Raw genomic sequence first — 20,730 nt, 5'->3', positions numbered from 1 at the left:
TGACTAGTGATGTCATTCCTCCCAGTTTATATAGCTGTCTTGTCTTTGTCTTTCTATCTGTCTCTTTCCCCATTGCTCCATGTAACCCCTTTCACCTTCATAACACTTGTCTTCACTAACTGAATGCTACTGATCAATGTTCCCTTCCCCCACTCACATAGCATACTGACAGACTACAGTGAAAGCCAGTGTAGAACACGCAACGTTGAAAGGTAAATATTCACACTCATAGTCTTAAAAGTCACATACATCATACAGTGCATAGTTTATCACCAGATGTCATCAGATACTCAATAGGTATTATATTTCGAGGTCCAACTGCATTACACATAGTGGGTAGAGCACGGACAGGCATACGTGGGTGGTTGGGTGGGGGGTGGACTTGGGAGGGGGGTGGTTTAGGTTCATAATGTGGGATGTTACAAGTTGATTGTGATGTTGCTGAAAAGAGGAATATTCATTTGTCCTCTGAATTCAGAGATATTTGTTTGATTGCCATTTTCTTTTTTCAAAATGGCCTTTCATACACAGTCGGCTCAATGCAATAAATAAAGAGGAATGCATAAGCAGATGTAAAGATTGAAGGCCATTCAGAGCCAGGGCTGTCATCGTCTTTGGGGTTTATTTTTGTAGTTTGTTTCCTGTTTTATTTTGAAAGTCCTTCTCCTCACGTATCATTTCTTGTTTTAGTTCCTGCCTTTTTCTTTTCCACATCTGTGTGATGGTTTGCCCCGCCCCAATGAATTCCACTTGATTCTTCTCTGCCCTGCTGTCATCCGTCTCTCGTTATCACCCTTATTCCTTCATTAATGCTGCGTTTCAATTTGCGTTCCACTGTACCACCATTTGCTGTTTTAAATGTACTAGTATGTCAAAATACAGTGTGCTATGTGTATCCAGATGGGACCAGCGTTGTTGCAGTTGGTCCGGTGAACACAGCACTGTTTTAATAAACACGCCTTAATACTGGCGCTGAAAGAAGCCACCATTCAATCTTTTGATACATTAAGCGGTCTGTAATGATTTGCTACTACGAATGAAGCTAACTAACAGCTGCAATCGTGACTCATGGTCGGAGGAAGGACTTCGGCCATGTGCGATTTGAGACAGCACGACAAGGTCACATTTCACAAAAAGTGTTTTCCCAGTGTAGGCCTGGCAGGGTACTAAGAGAAAAATCCAAATTGAGACACAACATCATTTTCTGTGCTCGCCTTGTCTTATCTCTGGTGAAATGGTAGACCAAACAGTATTACAGGTAGCAAATAGCACGAACTGACAAAAGACAATGAGAGTACAGAAACACAATGAAAGGGGGGATGAAATTGAAGGACAGGTGACTGCTGACTGATGAGGATCGAGTAAAACACTTTAGAGCGGGGCCTATCTGGGGGAAAAGACAAAGGCAGTTCAAACAAGAAAAACAAGTGGAAATTCAAAGGAAACAAACTTCAAATAAAAAAACAGAGGAACAAGTTAATATTTTAATATTTTAAACAATTTCCTTAAGAAAGACTCTGCTATGAAATGCCAAAGAAATATCTCTGATACAGAGGGATTACAGCTCTTGCTCAAAGTGAAGTTAATACACTTTGGTAAACTATATGGCTGAAATGCTAAGCCAATCAGGTTGTTTCCTGTAGTCTAACGCTTGCTCTAGCTAGCAAACGTGAAGAAGTAGAGTAACAACTCCATGACTAATAAAGTGAGGTGATAGAATGTATGCAAGAGACAGATTTTTTTACAGTAAAACATTACTGACAGTAAAACAAAAATATAAAAAGACAATAGTGTTGCACATAGAAGAGAAAAGAAACTGCAATAATTGTCCAAATATTTTTGATAAACCAAAAATAAAAGCATGAGATGTACATTTATTTATTAATAGTTAATCGACAGAACTTACGAATTCATAGATGCCTTTTCTTTTAAAATCACTTTATGTATAGCTGGTATCTGAAGTGCAAAGACGGTAAGTTGATAAAACAAAGATTTAGATGAAAAGTTAGGGACTTGAGAGAGAGGAGAATGAATGTGAATTGAAATCGGGAATATGAATTGATAGAATGGACACTTTTTTAAATAAATATTTAAACACCTTGAGCCTCTCGCACCAGCTCTTAGTATGTTCGGAATTAGACTAATACGTATAAGTGTTAGGTGGAGTAAAAAGGGGTGCAACCCCATTGACTAAATCCCCAGTTTGATTCTAGTACTTGGAACTTAGGACGGACTTCCTGTCCAAACCTGGACATGGGTTTAAGAAAAGCTGGTGCAACCCAAACCTAGTGTATTTATAACTACTATTACATATTTAATCAACTATCTGACCTTGAAGAGTCCATTCTATCCATTCAAATTCTCTGTGTGAAGTGAAACCGTACCAAATGCTCATAGTGTTTGCATCCACCACAGGAAAAGGAAATGGAGAAACAAAGGCTTCTGTACCAGCAGTCACGACTTCACAATCGTGGCGCTGCAGAAATGGTTCTGCAAATGATCAGTGCTTGCAAAGGTAGGCTTGTTTACACTGTTTGTCTGGAAGTTTCCTGCACTGTGAATACGTTTATGCTAAGTTTACGTTTTGTACATGTAGGTGAGACCGGCCCTATGGTGACTACCACCCTTAAGTTAGGCAACTCCATCCTTAATGGTGGAAACTGTGAGGTTCAACGGGTATGTATTATGAAAACAGTTAAGTCTTTCTTTAAATTAGAATTGTTCTTTAATAATCTTTTTCTTTTTCAGAAAATGCTGGAGTACTTGAGGGACAAGAAGGATGTTGGATTCTTTTTGAGTATCCAGGCATTGATGCAGACATGCAGGTCAGTTTATTTATTTTTTAAATGACACCATTTTCAACAAGGAAGAGTTATGTGCATTAATTCGAAGAGTTGGGAGTGCAGATCTAATTTTATGTTTATGAATTTTGCAGCGTCCTGGATCTCAACGCCTTTGAGAGGCAGAACAAAGCAGAGGGGCTGGGCATGGTCTCAGAGGAGGGCTCTAGTACGTTTTTAACACTCATCCATCACTTAGATCCAGCAGACATTACACCACAGATACTGTTTGAATGTACAGTGGGTAAAAAGCTAGCCCGAGTCAGCTTCATTTTTTATCATTTGGGCTGCTCTAAACTATTATGACTTATAATATAAAGAGGCTTTTCAGTCCTGTGAGAGCCACAGATACCAGATGTTTTGCTTTTTATTGTAAGAGCTTATGCTTTATTGATTGCTGTTGGGTTGTAAAATCAATTTGAACAAATAAAATGTTTCTAAAATACTTTACCTACTCTAGCTGTAATACCATCATGTAATAAATTGGAACATTTTGTATAAATTACAACTCAAATGTGTACACTGTCCACATCAACAGGGTAAACACAATCAAAGTAGATCTGAAAAGTCTATAAAAACTATTTTACAACCTAAAAATATCTAAGAACTAAATTATACCATTATTATATTTATCACAACTTTTCAAATACGGAAGGCAAACCCTGTTTCATATACGCAGAATTGACTCTATTGTTATTAATTCATTTATACATTAAACGGTAATTTGCAAACACTTTGCTGAACAATTTCTGAAGAGAAAACAAGAACCAAAAGCAAGTGATGTTATCGTTATGTGCCTCATTAACAAAAGAATACATTAATCAACACAAGACATGAATTAATAAATCAACATTCTGAGAAAGTATTAATTCATCTTCCTCTAACATGAAATATTAACACTTAAATAACGGTTAGAGAGATTTAAGGATTGAACTTGTTCTATGTCTAGTTGTATAACTTGTTGATTGTTTTTCCGACCTTTTGTGCTTTTAATTCTGGAGGTTTTGAAATCTCCCCCTGAATGAACATGCCATGGAACATTGTTAATCTCCCCCTCCTCATCTCTTAGTCCTCTACTGTCAACACACTGATCCTCTCTCCCTTCCCCTCGATCACTGCCACCTCTCCCTTGTCCCTCCTTTCATGGCCCTCAGACATGAACCCAAATCGGGGTAAATCATCATTTCTGTCCATCTCTTCTTTCGCTTTCTCTCCCTCCTCTGTCCCTCCTGCTCCCTTTTTCTAACGCTGAGAGTCCAACAAGTGAGGATTGGATGTGTCTGTCCATCTTTCCTTTTCAAAGCTCATGCCCCTTACTCACATTTTTTGTCCATTTTGAAAGGCAAATAATTGAATCTGGTTTTATCCACTAATAGAAAAAGACTAATAGTCATTATCTGAACTCTCAGACTCACACTGTATAAACTGACTGAGGTTCAGCAGTCCCATTCCTGGACATAATGGGCTGGATTCCATTCAACATTTTGATGGACAATGCCCTAACCTCTCTGACAATTAACCCTGCTGTATTGGAGCTAAGCTGGTGTGTGTTGCATGGTTGTGTGTCTGTGTGTGTTGCATGGTTGTGTGTCTGTGTGTGTGTGTGTGTGTGTGCGTGTGTGTTCATTAGTGGTGGACTGGGATTTAAAAAAGGCAACAGGCCAATAAGGGTTGGGCGCTACCTTTTAGGTTGGATATTTTTTGAGTTACACAGAATGTTGGAACTCTCATATGATCACATTATATGGAATATTTTGGGAAGAAATGCTAAAAAAAAATACAAAATTGGAAGCTATTGACAAAAGATGAGGCTTTTCAACTCCAATAAAAACAGCTGTGTCCTATTGGTCATACCGCTCACCTTCAAGGCCATGATATGTTCAGTATGCAGCCCTTTTTCACGATATATTTATAAATGGTACAGTGATTTTATATAAGCGATGATACTGATTTAGATTAGATTTGTCATTATCAACCCAATTAAAAAAAAATTTACGTGCAGTATAACAATAAATATACAGGTTGATTTTGCTGCCTACAAGTAAACTAGACCAGTTTACCCCTGACCACTGCAATGTTTTATGAACAAACTAACTGTCTGTCTGTCTGTACAGCAACCAATATTAATGTCTGTATGTTTATACATGTTGTTCAAGGGATAGTTTAGATGTTTTGACGTGAGATTGTATGATCTACTATAAATAAATGTCAACCTAAGTGTATGCTATATTTAGACATTTTTCACTTTCATCTTACCTTGAGACAATCCTTCTGACGGAGAACTGAAGGTGTCATATCCATGTATACTTCTTTCAAAACCACCACACTGCCTTCAAATAAACCTTCACTAAACTCAAAGAACTTTATACAACATCACATAAAGACATCCAATCTTTAATATCCCTTTAAATGCATTGTGTGTGTCATTCGTTTTTGTCTTAATTATTTTGACTACACTTTGTTTCTACAGTATGCATGTGATGCTGATGTCTCCTGTATGTTATTATTACAACATCTCATTACAACTCATTCTTTGATTTATTGGGGGTGGGGATTACAATTTGGTATTAGGTGGTCACTGCTGTGTCCTATACTAAACTCCATTGAGAGTTGATGGTAAGTTGAGTAATCACTTCAGTTTACTAACCCTGACACTGTTTTTACTCAGGCAAACTGTTTAAGTAACCAACAGTAAGACCTGTTACCCTTGTATGTTGTCTTATCTCAATGTGATCTTAGGATGTCATTTAACCATTTCTTCTTTTCATTTTCTTTTAGATGAGAAAGTGATGTCGGACGATGAGTTCACCTGCGACCTTTTCCGGTTCCTGCAGTTGCTTTGTGAGGGCCACAACAACGGTGAGGATGAGTCATGTTTCAAATGAGAGGAATATGAAACTCAAACCAAGTTGAACATTTCATTACAGCCAACATTGTCAAGCCTTACTGCCTTTCAAAATGATGTGTCCTTTGCTGCAGATTTCCAGAACTACCTGCGAACACAGACAGGAAGCACAACCACCATCAACATCATCATCTGTACCGTAGATTACCTCCTCCGACTCCAGGTGCAACTTTTCATTTAGCTTCAAGTTAGTGCAATAAGTAAAGAGTAAAATCCGAAGTTTTAAAGGTTGTCACTAAAACTAGTATGTGTTGATTAATGTGTGGCTGATCTAGACACTGTAAGTACTTAGTAAATATTTAAATAGATACAACAAATTGATAGACCTTTGTCCCTATAAGGAATAATGTTTAAAAGTATTTGTATGATAAACGATTTACCTCTAATTTTGTTCTAATCCAGGAGTCTATCAGTGATTTCTACTGGTATTACTCTGGCAAGGACATCATTGATGAGCCCGGCAAAAAGAATTTCTCCAAAGCTATTATGGTGGCGAAACAGATTTTCAACAGCCTGACTGAATATATTCAGGTAAAATCTGAAAGAAATCTGACATTTGCTCTCTGCTTTATGCATGTTCTGCTAACACATGGTTTCTCTGTCCAGGGCCCGTGCACCGGCAACCAGCAGTCGCTCGCCCACAGCAGGCTGTGGGACGCTATTGTCGGGTTCCTTCATGTCTTTGCCCACATGATGATGAAGCTGGCACAGGTACACATATATTCAATATATTATACTTTACAAGTGAGAATTAGTTGCTAAACTTCCTTCCCCGGCCCCAATTTACATGGATTTGATCAAAATTGACAGAATACAACTTTAATCTCATGACACTTAGTTTTCTGTAAAAATGACAGGAATCACTGAAAAAGATTTATACTCCTTAGGACTAGCTCCAAGTGTTGCAGTGAGGCCCATTTTTAAATCTAGCTCTGTGATGTTATCATGAGTCTTAAAAGACAGGGTCAACTTATTGTGCATCATGCTAGTGAAGTTTACTAAAATACTCCATCATTACTTCAGCAATGTCTCTCTGGAGGCATATGCATATAGCAGTTTAAACCATATGACTCGTTATATATGCTTGAAAAACACTAAGTGGTTACAGGACCTACTGTATAGTAAAATGTTTGTAAACCTTCGTTCAATAGGTTCCTGAATACACTGCATACAAAATTACAATGAGAGAGCAAAGCCACTTTAGATTTCTTGAAGTATTTCAACCATTTTGTTGTGCCTGTATAGGCTGGTTTCAAAGGATTTTTTTTTTTTTTGTATCCCTATATATATTGAAATTAATTTTAATGGATGACTTTTTTTTAACAAAATACATTTTGATCTGTCACAGCAGGAACAACACAAGTGTACATCTTAAAATGACGGATGGCTGCTTTGGTTTCAGGGTCCTGGTGTTTGCATGCTGGCTCTCGGTCAAACTGTCATGGCTTACCGGGACCCTTGTATAGTCCATGGTCATTTTGAATGTGCTTTTCCGTCCATGACAAGTCAAAATGTCTGTAGTGAAAAAAGAAGAGAAATATACAGTATGCATTGAATATATTAGACATTATATATTTTTTTCCAGACCACTCTTTTACTTTTACATTATACAATGCACTTAATCTTTAAAATATTAGACAAACCAACATGACCAAAAGTGAGGAATCAAACCGATTTCATATTATATAATGTTACTCAATTTCTACAAATAAAAGGTCCAAATACTTGAAGGGAAATCCCAGGGCTTTTCCACTTCAGACAGTGCCGTCATCGAATGAGGTTAAGGCCTTTAATATTAGCACAATATCCTGCATGTATAACCCTTTAATCGTACATTCAAGCCGTTGTTCATCAGTTTTCAGATCAGCATTCTCCTAACACACGACTCACACAAAATTACTTTCCCATGCGATGTCCTCCTTGACCTGATAGTATCAGCTGTTCTACCTTGCAGTCATCATATTTAAATACTATGATAAACAAGTAAATATGCAACATTTTAAATGTTTAAAAAAGTTCAATAATCATAATACAGGTTGTAAAATATAAATGTGTATGATGATATAAATGCATGTTTTAGTGTCCAAATGTTGTTTAATTGTCAAACTAAAGAAAATGTGTCGTGCACAACAGCATTTGAAATGTTTTAATTGTCTAACAACTGAATATTTATCTATTATTTAAACTGTCTTCCACATGGTCAATGCAGGGTAAAGTATGTATCTATTTTATTTATCTATTATTGATGTGATATTGTGTTTACTAGTCTATAATCTTTTCAATGTTGGTTTCCCTTATGAGGTTGTTTTGTACCCACCTGCTTTTAAATATCAAATCCAGACCATTTTTTACTTTTGCATTTTATTATGACATTGATCAATGTCATCAATGCAACAATGTTTTTGTATTTAACTGTACTTATTTGTTGTTGATTTAATTTAATTTAATGTGTTTTTTAGTTACACTTATGTATTCTTGATTGTTTTGTTTTAATGTTATTAGCATTTTATTGCACGGCTTAATTTAATACACAATTCTTATTGGTCAATTTGGACATTTCGGAGGTTGTAAGGGATAATGTTCAGCAAGGTGTTCATGGAGCCCTGTAGGTACTACGTATAGATAGTTAAATAAAATATTGAACACCTACTCATCCATACTGTACCACATTAGGCAACAAGGAGAGCATACTAAATATAAATTCTCCGCCCAGTAATATTTTCCTTACTACACATTGTTTTGCCTTGTTAAGCATTCATTATATGTACAGCAGAGAGAAGTTTAAAACCATCATTATTGTAAGTAACAACACACATTACTTTTGCTGAATCAAATATCTTTAGAAAAAAGCAGGTGATTACAAACTTCCTGTGAGAGGGACTGACTTTTAACCTCCACTGTTGGAGTATACACTTTAATATGGGATTATTTGGTGTTGAAATATACATTTTGATGTGAAATCCACTTTGTGTGCACACATTTAACACAGTTTACTGTACTGCTGCCGTTTCCTTTTACTAATGATTAACCTGAAGCGATATGCTTTTTATTTGCCTTGTGTTGATTTGTGGCTTCTTGTGGCTTTGGTTTGACACTATTTTAACCATAACATAACATTAGTATATACAGTATATTATACTGCATATACATATTTAAACATATATATATATATATTTATATATATGTATATATAAATGGATGTCATGGATTTAAACTGAAAGTGTGTTTTGGTTCATAGCAATCCATGGCATATTTAGGTTGAGAATACTATTGGACATTATATCTGAGACTGTATCCAATGAGTTTGCATTTCTCTGGATAAAGAAACAATGAATTAACAGGTGGTATAATGTTTATTTACAAAACAAACCTGCAGACATTTTTAGACAACATTTTTGCAGATGTAACCTTATCTACGGTAGCCAGCAGGTGCAAATGCACGACAACGGCCTTGAAAACTTCCATTAGGAGAAAACGTGCTGCACTTCCAGAGATGACATAGAAATATACAAAAACAGTCAACAAGGGCTCCGGTCCCAGCTGTTTGTTTCACTTTATAGTGTCCCCGCTTCATTAGCATGTGATTTCGCACATTTGTGTTCTTATATTTGCATCGTTTCTTCAGCTGCAGTGCGTTGCTCATATATTGGAATTGTTTTGGGCCATTGTAGCGCGTTTGCACCTGGTGGCCACCGTACTTTCCTGAAAGGTTCTTACATGCCATGATGTTCTGTCTGTGTCACAAAAGATTTAGCTAATAAATCTACCGTCGTGAATATTTCCTTCTGACATTTAAGTTTTCCTAAAGCACATTCATTGACACTTTTTATCCCAGCGTGAGGGTTTAGTGGATGAACTACTTTTTACAGCACCTTATTTGTTGTGAATGTGACTTTAAGCAAAACACAGTACCATGAATGTACATCTCACAACATCACATGAATTTGAGTTACTACAGTATATGATCAAAACATTCTGTGTGACTGCTGCTGAACCTTTTGAATGTTTTCTCCCCACCAATGACTATTACATTTCTATAAGTCCATGTACATTGAAATTATATAATGTTTGCTGTCACTACTGTAAGACCTTTTGCATTTCTTTATGGTCACAGGACTCAAGCCAGATTGGTCTGCTGAAGGAGCTTCTTGACCTCCAGAAAGACATGGTGGTTATGTTGCTTTCACTGTTGGAGGGTAAAATAGTTTTTTTTACTCATGTTTAGCAGTTTTTATCTCTCCTTGTCTTTTCCTTTGCAAATCAATATTTGAACTATCACTCTGTGTTATTCAGGAAACGTGGTGAATGGTACAATTGCCCGCCAGATGGTAGACATGTTGGTAGAGTCCTCAAGCAACGTGGAGATGATCCTGAAGTTCTTTGACATGTTCCTCAAACTGAAAGACATAGTGGCTTCGGATGCTTTCAAGGATTATGTCACAGACCCTCGAGGGCTGATTTCCAAGAAGGACTTCCACAAGGCCATGGACAGTCAGAAACAGTACTCTTCTTCTGAGATCCAGTTTCTTTTGTCCTGCTCCGAAGCAGATGAAAATGACATGATCCACTATGAGGAGTTTGCTAATCGCTTTCAGGAGCCTGCCAAGGACATCGGATTCAACATCGCGGTGCTCCTCACAAACCTGTCTGAGCACGTCCCCCATGACGTCAGGCTGCAGAACTTCCTAGAACAAGCGGAAAGTGTGCTGAACTACTTCCGCCCCTTCTTGGGCCGCATTGAAATAATGGGCGCCAGCAGAAAGATTGAGCGCATATACTTTGAAATTACTGAAGTCAACCGCAAACAGTGGGAGATGCCCCAGGTCCGAGAGTCCAAGCAACAGTTCATCTTTAACGTCGTCAATGAGGGCGGCGAATCAGAGAAGATGGAAATGTTTGTCAACTTCTGCGAGGACACCATCTTTGAGATGAATATAGCTTCACAGATTTCAGAGCAGGAAGAGGAGGGAAAGGGGGAAGAAGATGACGAAATGGATGAAGTCCCAGTTGAGGGAGGACCAGGAGGGGGAGAAAATGGAGGCGGGGATGAGGAGAGTAACGGCGATGAAGGGCAGCCTGAGTCGAGCTCTGCCTTTGCAGATTTTATAAACAGCATGCTAAGCTTCTTCAGCATCTTCACCTTCCGTAACCTTCGCAGACAATATCGCAGAGTGAGAAAGATGTCCTTCAAGGAGATTGTGGTTGCTCTGTCCACCTTTTTCTGGACCATCCTCATGAGTATACTACACTTCATTTACAGTGTGTGCAAAGGCTTCTTTATGATCATCTGGCAAACACTGTTTGGAGGTGGCTTAGTCGAGGGAGCTAAAAATATCACTGTGACGGAGATTCTGGCGAGCATGCCAGATCCCACGCAGGACGATGTGCATGGAGACGGACCAGGGGAGCTGAGGACAGGGGAGGAACAAGACACTGGGGGGGTTACGGACACTGGGGACGCGGGGAGTGGAGAGGAGGAAGAGGAGGATACCCAGGACAAAGAGGGTGGGAGGATACCAGGTATGGATGCTCCAGGTGGACTTGGAGACATGGGGGTAGAATCACCTGTTGAACCTCCAACCCCTGAAGGAACTCCCATAACAAAGAGAAAAGTGGTAAGATTTAGAAGACAACTAAGTTGAATACAAATATGTAAATATTAACTCATTCACTGGGTAGTCATCAATCCAGCTTCAAGTGTATTCTACTCTTTTTATTGACACACATCTTCCTAACATTAAGACCATAGACTGTATAGATTAAGACACAAGGTTCAAGGCTTTTATTTGTCATACGTACATAGCTACAGTGTAGTTATGTCGATGAAAATCTTAAGTCACAGGCTCCACCAACAGTTCAACACAATAACAATGAAAAAAACAGAAAAAGTAGTGCAAGTAATACAAACAAATAAAAAATAGTGCAATAAGAGTCTATATACAAGTGATTGGAATAAAAAATATTAGATAAATAATGTGTAAGTTGCAGCCAGATTAATGTTATGGATGTTCACAAAAAAAGGATCAAGTCAAGTTTAAAAGATAACTCTATGTGAAATAGAAAGGCTAAATTGTTAGTGGCTATGTAATGTTTTGTTTTTTACAGGCACCACAAGAGGCTGAAGCCAGCCAGAAACCCCCTGAACCGGTTCCTGTAGCAGAACCCGAAAAGGCTGAGTAAGAGTTTTGAGTTGTTTTTATCATTTACTTTAGTTTGCTCTTAAGATATAATCTCACTTCAATAGTTCGAGATAACAGGCTAGACTTTTTGCGAGGATATAAAATGTATTTGGCATGTAAAGTTTATTTTCATTACACTTGTTAAATTAAGGAAAATAGGGGCTTCTTTGTGGGGGTCGTTGAGACTCATGGCAAATTCAGAGTCGCACATCTGCCACAGTGACAGCCTTGATTTGTATGTTGACGAAAACCAGAAATAAAACTAACTCCACTGTGTTTTGGTTGTCAGTGCTGAAGCAGCAGAGAAAGCAGAGAGAGAATCCCATAGTAAGGAGGAAGCACGGCCAGAAGCACCAAAGAAATCTGCCAAGAAAAAAGAAAAGAGGCCGAAGAGGGAAGGAGGCTTTCAAATCTGGACTGAGCTTGAAAACCAAAGAATTAAATTTATGGTGACACATTTGCTAGTATTTTCCCAGAATTATTTGCTGGCATAATTTCAAAATCTCTGAAATTACCTTCTCACTAATCAGCTGAAATAATTTGATTATCTCTCTCTTGTAGAACTACCTCTCCAGAAACTTCTACAACCTGCGGTTTTTGGCTCTGTTCCTCGCATTCGCCCTGAACTTCATTCTGCTGTTCTACAAGGTAAAAAGATAATATTGTCTTTAAATGATTATGTTGGACTTGATTACTAAATAATACTCTCTTCAGGTGTCTGACAGCCCGCGTGACGGTGAGGAGATGGAGGGATCTGGAGCGTCGGAGGGAAGCGGGTTCTTCGAGGGCTCTGGGTTCTTTGAAGGTTCAGGGGAAGAGGCTGAGGGATCGGGAATGAATGAGGGAGAAGAGGATGAGGAAGATGTACCAATATATTTCTATTTAGAGGAGAGTACTGGCTATATGCAGCCTACTTTGACCTTTATTGCTGCCCTGCACACAGTCATCTCATTCATCTGTATCATTGGCTACAATTGCCTCAAGGTATGATTGGCGCACAGTAAACAAAAACAGTTAATTCGGTGTGTAAAATGTGACTTTTGAGCACAATTTTGACTCCAAAAACGTGCATTCTGTGATTGTTTTGCCAGATTCCACTGGTGATATTTAAAAGGGAGAAAGAACTTGCTAGAAAACTGGAGTTTGACGGCCTCTTCATCACCGAGCAGCCTGAGGACGATGACATTAAGGGCCAATGGGACAGACTGGTCTTGAACACACCGTATGTAGATCAATATAAATAATTTGTCTCTAAAAACTGTCAAGATTTAGTACACACACAATTCATCTTTTTAAAATAACAACAAAAATGAATGTCCCTTTTTTCACAGCTCTTTCCCAAACAACTACTGGGATAAATTTGTCAAAAGAAAGGTGAGTTGTGTTTGATTTCCGTGGTTTTTAAATGGCTGTGTTGAACAACTGTTACATGATGTGCAATCTAATGTCTGTGTCCAGGTTCTGGATAAGTACGGAGACATTTATGGCAGAGAAAGAATAGCTGAGCTCTTGGGTGTCGATTTAGCCTCCCTGGATGTGAGTCAACAACATGAGAAGAAACAGGAGGAACCCGACAGCTCTGTGTTTGCATGGTAAATAGTTTCAATAATTCAGGACCTCTTTTTATAACACTTTGTCTGCCATATTCATCACATCAAGGAACGTGTTGTTTGAATTCATCTTCAACTTGACCAGAAGCCTTTCGATATACTTCCCAAATATTCCACAGGTTTGACTTAAAACTAAATCGACTTTAGGTTTAAGTTTACTGTAGATCAAACGGAGTACAATACACCGAGTTTCAGAACAACTTACTTACAACATCAAAATAATGTAACTACTATTTATAATTCCTCCCAATATAATGCCTGCTGGCCCTTACTTCAAGATTTTCCTTTCCTTTATTTATTTAGCATGCTGTTTACTTTCTTCTTCTCAACGAGTCATATGTCAATACATGCTAGTGTCACCCGCACCACTCCTGCTTTTTCTCAAACCATAGGCTGCATAATTACCTGCTTTTTCATTTCCTCATTTAGTCTTACCCAGAATATATTCGACTATATTGTTTTGTATAGTTCAAACATTTACAACAGAAATACATTTTTAGCCTTTGAGACCCTTTACATGCAGAAAAACATATGACAAAGAAAAAACCCTCAAAAGCACAATAGGGCCCCTTTAAGGCATAAACTAGACATTTGAATATCAATCTTGCTTTATCTATGTGTGTTCCTGTTAATCAAAAAAGAAGGTGATCAGAAAGTAAGTATACAAATGAAGGTAGAACGATCAGCAGGAAATGTGCTATGAATCTTGAAGGAAGACGTCCCGTTAGTGAAGGAACTTCCCAAAGGGTGCTCAGAGAAAATAACAATCAGAATCAGAATACCTTTATTAGTCCCACAGAGGGGGAATTTGCAGCGTTACAGCAGGAAAGAGCCACAGACAGCTTAGTGTTGCATATCTTACATGCGTTAAAAAAGTACTAAGTTATAATATTAAAAACAATATGCTAAAAAAAAAATTACATCATTTAAAAAAATACAGATCAAAAACAAATCAAATCTACAAATCAAATCCTGTAGCAGTTCTTAGGATTTAGCAGCCCGGTATATATTACAGTTATTAAAGATGTTACATACCTTGTAACAGTAACAAGGGTTTAGCAGCCAGGTATAAATTACACAGTTATTAACCGCATATATATATATTGCACATATTGCACATATTGCACAAAGTTGGTTTGTATTTAGCAGCAAGGGGTGTTATAGTCTGTGTTGTGGTGTGTGTAGGAGGGTCTACTAGGGGCAGTTTTGGTTGTAAAGTCGCGGTATCTCTCCGTGTGACAGGTCCTCTCCTGATTGTTTTCTGGGAAAATAAAATGCAGGAGAGGCCCATTATGAAAAAAAGTGAAGCCTAACAAAGAGATATCTGTGTAGAATATAATTGGTAGGTGCAGCTGGCAGGCGAAGGTTAAGAGAAGATCCAAAAATGACCTTGGGTGAAAGCGTGGGAGCGCTGTCTTCAACTTCAGTTAACGTGCATTTTTCTCAAAGTTTCCTTGTCTAATAACAAACACGCCTTCATGTTGCACAAACAAGCAGCACGCCTGCACAGGCCAGAGACCGATGATGTGTTTTAATTCAAAGGTTATTGTGAAATTGTGTGTGTGTGTGCGTGTGTGTGTGTGTGTGTGTGTTCCGGAAGAAGTAAACATACAACTACCGATGATGTGTTTTAATTCAAAGGTTATTGTGAAATTGTGTGTGTGTGTGCGTGTGTGTGTGTGTTCCGGAAGAAGTAAACATACAACTGGATTAATGAAACTTGGGTTATTCAGCACCAGTTGTGTGAACGTTTTTAAAGGGGCACTATTATGTTTTTAGGGTCCCTTTAACTAACTTGACTTTTTTTCTTACATTTCAAACAAATCATTTAAAATAAAAAGCAACCAATCATGTATCTCTGTAGGACGACCACCGTTGACTTCAAGTACCAGATCTGGAAATTTGGCGTTATTTTCACAGACGGTGTAAGTAAATCTTTACTCCAAGTATATTGCACGATATACTGTGGTGGTATACTTACAATTGAAATGCGAGCTGACCTTTGACAACTGAAAAAACCTTCCCTGTTATCTCTTTACAGACCTTCCTGTATCTCTGTTGGTACACCATCATGTCTCTGCTTGGGCATTACAACAACTTCTTCTACGCCTGCCACTTGCTGGATATTGCAATGGGCGTGAAGACTCTGCGCACCATCCTGTCCTCCGTCACACACAACGGCAAACAGGCAAGTGCAGACCAAAGCTTGAAATGACTCATATTCAGTATTATTGTACTTACTCTGTTCCCTTCTTGTCTGCACTAGCTCATGATGACAGTGGGCTTGCTGGCCGTGGTGGTGTACCTTTACACTGTGATCGCCTTCAATTTCTTCCGCAAGTTCTACAATAAGAGCGAAGATGAAGGCGAACCAGATATGAAATGCGATGATATGATGACCGTAAGCCGCTTATGATGCAAACAAATGCACTTTGGTACATTTGTGACAACTCCACTTCTTAAGCCATGTGTATTTACTCAACTTTGCAGTGTTACCTGTTCCACATGTACGTGGGTGTGCGTGCTGGCGGAGGCATCGGAGACGAGATAGAAGATCCTGCTGGAGATGAATACGAGCTTTATCGCGTGGTCTTTGATATCACTTTCTTCTTCTTCGTCATTGTCATTCTACTGGCCATTATTCAGGGTAAAGACACTCTTAAATGTCATGTGATTGGTTAAGAGGAAAGCAAGGAAAGAGGACAATGTAAAGGGCCTTTTCAGACTTGATTGTAACTGGATATAGGAAGTGGATTCAAAGTTATGTTGGGAACCTGACATATCTTGACTCCCCGTATGATTACTTTAGGTTTGATCATTGATGCCTTCGGAGAACTCAGAGACCAACAAGAGCAGGTCAAGGAAGACATGGAGGTATGACCCTTTCATTCATTGTTCATTCAATCAACATTAAGCTGTCTTAGGCTCTTTTTCTGCTGTAACAACGTAAATGTCCCCTCTGTGGGACTAATAAAGGTATTGTGATTCTGATTCATTCGACCCTTGTATACTATGTATTCACCAAGTGGCTCTAACCCTCATGACGGATTTTTGTGCAGACAAAGTGTTTCATATGTGGCATTGGAAGCGACTACTTTGATACAACACCGCATGGCTTTGAGACCCACACTTTGGATGAACACAACCTGGCCAACTACATGTGAGTGTACCTCCTCTGCGTTCAGTGACATGATGTGTCAATGAGGAAAATATTAACATGTGGGTTCTTTGCAGGTTCTTCTTAATGTACCTTATCAACAAAGATGAGACGGAGCACACTGGTCAGGTTAGTCTGAATAGTTTTATTGCCTTTTTTTGTTGGTGTTTTGATGTATTAGTCAGATTAAAACTGACTCATAACCAGGGGCAGCGGGTATTGGAGACTGGAGAAGACTTCCCTCAATTATTGGTCCCTTTACTGTTGTGCACACACCATTGTTGCCTAAAAGTAGCATCATATACAGGATACTGCTAGGGTATATCATGTTCATCATCTACAAATATCAGCCTGTAGCACAAGGCTACATTTTATATAGACAAAGACAAATACATTTAATTATCAAATAACTATTAAGAACTAACAGTGTTGGAGGAAGGACTTAGATCCTGTACTTAGAGGTAAAAGTATGAATACTACGGTCTTAAAATATTCCTGATTTCAGTTAAAGTCCTGATTTCAAAATGTTACTTAAAGAGCAACTTGCAGGGTTTTTTTTTTAATAGATTTATGCTTAACCTTGCCTGAAAATTACACTTAAAAATGTTAATGCAGGATTTGATATGTTTTACAAGACATAAAGGCAGGAATTCAGAGGAAAAGGAGCCGTTTTGAGCTCTGCTTCTAAAAACTGCTTTTTTGTAACGTCATACGTCAAACGCGTCATATTACGTCACATGGGGGAGCAACTTTCTCAGACTCGTTCTCTGCCCAATCCGTGGTAGTAGTTTGTAGTCGGTTTGAGCGGTTGTGATTTAGTGAGCTGGTATTTTTTCGGTCATTTTACATTGCATTTCACCATTAGTAATCATGGTGAGCTGGAGTTCTTGCAGGTTGCACAAACTCCAGCCTGTCAGGACATCGAGTCCACAGTTTCCCTAACAGGAAAAGGACCGGAGCTAGATTTCGTTCCTGGGTGCATTGTAACGCGAGTTACGGCTGCAGCACATACTCCGTGTCCACAGCTTTATCAAGAAACCGTATTACATCTCTCTCCCCCCCTTCGCTGCTCTCTCTCTCCCCCCTTCGCTGCTCTCTCTCCCCTCCGGTACACGGCACCCCTAGTGTGGAGTTAGGTAACGCTGTGGTGGCTGTACTGCTCCAGCCGTCTCCTTTGTGTTTGTTTGTTTCCCCCTGTCTGTGTTGTTTGTGTGCGTGGTGGCTGTCACTCCTGGCTCCCGGCTCAACCTCCACTCACCTGCTGCAATCAGCTGTGCACCCTCCCCGACCACACACCTGCTTTCCATCAAGCCATTTACAACGGCATATCAACGGAGGCTCCACAACCTTTCTCCGCCAGATCGTCAAGTATCAGCCGTATCTCGCGTCTCCCCTCCGGTACACAGCACCGTAGTGTGGAGTTGCATTAGGTAACGCGAGATACGGCTGATACTTGCGCATTAGTTTCTGTTATGGATCAGTATCAANACTATATTATCATGGTCTATTGGCCGCCTAGCAGGCTCATAATTATAAGGTTGTGGTCCGTCATATGCATACAAATATACATTTTCAACCTCTTCTGTGTCAAAACTAGCATTGTGATTTGTGATCCATGTTTATTAATACGTTCATGTGACGTCACACGCGGGTGGTCTTTAATATGGAAGTAAAAATGTCCTACAAAAACGACGCCAGATGTCACTGTAGTGTATATTTATGTCTATTTTTTTGAAAATCTAGTGTTTACATCATTTTCCTACACATTTATTCACTGGGGTCTCTAACCTGCAAGTTGCTCTTTAAACGTTATCTTTTGTTTGTATGGCATTCACAAAGAAAATGTGCTTAAAATAATGGCAGAATTAAAATAATGAGATGTGGTAAATGTCAATTTGCCTCATTTCTGAATGTTTAATTTACTGTAAATAATTTGAGTTACATCATTATCTTACCTTTATGTAGCACAAGTTGCTTTGTAGTCCTGTCCATGTGGTAGAAATGAATTCTCCTCTGGTGTGGGCGGGACATAATTGCGCTCTCTCTCTATGATATGGTGTATGAGATTGACACATCAGTGGAACCAATGACAGCAACTACCCTTCGCCCTTAAACCCATTAAAACTGACCAAAAATCCGACATTTTCCATCTTAATTTCACTAAAGTTTATATGTATATATACACACTACCAGTCAAAGGTTTGGACACACCTTCTCATTCAATGGTTTGTGTTTATTGAAAAGTTGTTCTACGTTGTAGATTAATACTGAAGACATCAAAACTATGAAAGAACACATAGGAATTATCTAGTTAACAAAAAAAGTGTAAAAAAATCCAGAATATGATTTTTATTTTAGATTCTTCAGAGTAGCCCCCTTTTGCCTTGATGACAGCTTTGCACACTCTTGGCTTCTCTCATCAGCTTCATGAGGTCGTCACCTGGAATGGTTTTCAAGTAACAGGTGTGCCTTGTCAAGAGTCAATTTGGGGAATCCCTTGCCTTCTGAATGTGTTTGAGAACATCAGTTGTTTTGTGCAGAGGTAGGGTTAGTGCACAGTGGGCCCTATTTGTTGTAGTGTTAATATTTCGCATCACGTTCAAGGTTCAAGGTTTTCGTTTTTGCCATACGAACAATACAGTGTAGTATGACAATGAACATTTTAGGTCACAGGCTCCTCCAACAATGCAACACAATAATACAGATAAACAGAAAAACATAGTGCAAGTAAATAGTAAATACAAAAATAAATAGTTTAAAAAAGTGAAATAGTGAAATAAGTGAAATAGTGAAATAGTGCCAGTCTATACGGAAGTTAAACGAATATGATATATTAGATAAACAGATACATAATGTCTAAGTAGCAGCAAGATGAATGTATGGATGTTGTCACATGAACATTTATAAAAAAGAATAAACCTCCTGAAAACATTTTCAGAATGTTGCTTGGAGAATGTTCTTCATTTGTTATCATGTAACATTGAGGGAAAGTTCTATAAAAGAACATTTTTAATGTGTTACCCCAACAACGTCCAAAACACATCCTTAGAATGTTGGAGGTAAAACATTCCACCTTTGCTGACTTATTAAATTAAAGGAACATTTTATAAAACCCTTTCTGTCATCTCAGGCCTCAATAACATCCTGAAAATTTTTTCAGAATGTTGCTTTGAAAATGTTCTTCATTTGTTATCATGTAACATTGAGGGAACGTTTTATAAAGAACATCTTTAATGTGTTACCTAACAACGTCCAAAAAACATCCTTAGAATGTTGCAGTCAAAACGTTCCACCTTTGCTGACTTATCACATTAAAGGAACATTTTAGAAAACCCTTTCTGTCATCTCAGGCCTCAATAACATCCTGAAAACATTTGCAGAATGTTGCTTGGAGAATGTTCTTCATTTGTTATCATGTGACATTAAAGGAACATTTTATAAAACCCTTTTATGTCATCTCAGGCCTCAATAACATCCTGACAATTTTTTCAGAATGTTGCTTTGAAAATGTTCTTAATTTGTTATTATATAACATTGAGGGAACGTTTTATAAAGAACATCTTTAATGTGTTACCTAACAATGTCCAAAACACGTCCTTAGAATGTTGCACTTAAAACGTTCCACCTTTGTTAACATACCACATTAAAGGGACGTTTTATAAAAAGACATTCTGTCATCTCAGGCCTCAATAACATCCTCAAAACATCCTCTGAATGTTGCAGTTAAAATGTTATGTCTTAGTTAACCTTAAACCTTATAGGAACATTATTTGAAAAAATAAACATCCTAAAAAGGTTCTTTGAACATCAGATTAAAACGTTTCTTTAAAATCTTATTATAACCAATAGGTAATGTTAGCCAAAATTGTGAGAACGTTCCCGCTAGCTGGGTGGGTTGATATACTACGTCTTTCCCCCTATTCATTTCTATTGAAGGTAGCGGCCATGTAAAGTTAGCGTCAACCCTCACGTGGTGAAAACAGTATTTCCGGTCTCGAGGTCTTCATAATAAAACCGGCAGTATTAACCTCACTGTCAA

The 20,730-nt window shown here is 38.3% G+C and overlaps 1 protein-coding gene across 1 annotated transcript in view; it reads left to right on the top strand.

The window, feature by feature from the left end:
* Positions 1 to 16,824, top strand: part of ryr1a (ryanodine receptor 1a (skeletal)) — a gene marked incomplete at its 3' end in the record, with an annotated part of 53,425 nt that extends 36,601 nt beyond the window's left edge. The window contains exons 81-105 of the mRNA XM_010797268.1: positions 2,416 to 2,515; positions 2,597 to 2,676; positions 2,749 to 2,825; positions 2,936 to 3,009; positions 5,619 to 5,699; positions 5,820 to 5,908; positions 6,148 to 6,276; positions 6,352 to 6,456; positions 7,955 to 7,960; positions 9,860 to 9,941; positions 10,039 to 11,360; positions 11,851 to 11,921; positions 12,214 to 12,373; positions 12,486 to 12,572; positions 12,639 to 12,908; positions 13,016 to 13,146; positions 13,256 to 13,298; positions 13,383 to 13,516; positions 15,399 to 15,459; positions 15,576 to 15,722; positions 15,801 to 15,935; positions 16,025 to 16,181; positions 16,344 to 16,408; positions 16,594 to 16,694; positions 16,769 to 16,824. Coding sequence (XP_010795570.1) covers positions 2,416 to 2,515; positions 2,597 to 2,676; positions 2,749 to 2,825; positions 2,936 to 3,009; positions 5,619 to 5,699; positions 5,820 to 5,908; positions 6,148 to 6,276; positions 6,352 to 6,456; positions 7,955 to 7,960; positions 9,860 to 9,941; positions 10,039 to 11,360; positions 11,851 to 11,921; positions 12,214 to 12,373; positions 12,486 to 12,572; positions 12,639 to 12,908; positions 13,016 to 13,146; positions 13,256 to 13,298; positions 13,383 to 13,516; positions 15,399 to 15,459; positions 15,576 to 15,722; positions 15,801 to 15,935; positions 16,025 to 16,181; positions 16,344 to 16,408; positions 16,594 to 16,694; positions 16,769 to 16,824 — 3,763 coding nt within the window. The remainder of the gene's footprint in view (positions 1 to 2,415; positions 2,516 to 2,596; positions 2,677 to 2,748; positions 2,826 to 2,935; positions 3,010 to 5,618; positions 5,700 to 5,819; positions 5,909 to 6,147; positions 6,277 to 6,351; positions 6,457 to 7,954; positions 7,961 to 9,859; positions 9,942 to 10,038; positions 11,361 to 11,850; positions 11,922 to 12,213; positions 12,374 to 12,485; positions 12,573 to 12,638; positions 12,909 to 13,015; positions 13,147 to 13,255; positions 13,299 to 13,382; positions 13,517 to 15,398; positions 15,460 to 15,575; positions 15,723 to 15,800; positions 15,936 to 16,024; positions 16,182 to 16,343; positions 16,409 to 16,593; positions 16,695 to 16,768) is intronic.
* Between the last annotated feature and the right edge of the window lie 3,906 nt (positions 16,825 to 20,730).

The sequence above is a fragment of the Notothenia coriiceps genome, unplaced genomic scaffold (genome assembly GCF_000735185.1).
Source record: "Notothenia coriiceps isolate Sejong01 unplaced genomic scaffold, NC01 NC01_scaffold00037650, whole genome shotgun sequence".
Lineage (NCBI taxonomy): Eukaryota > Metazoa > Chordata > Actinopteri > Perciformes > Nototheniidae > Notothenia > Notothenia coriiceps.
Note: the sequence above shows the minus strand (reverse complement) of the source record. Positions and strands in the feature narration are given on the sequence as shown.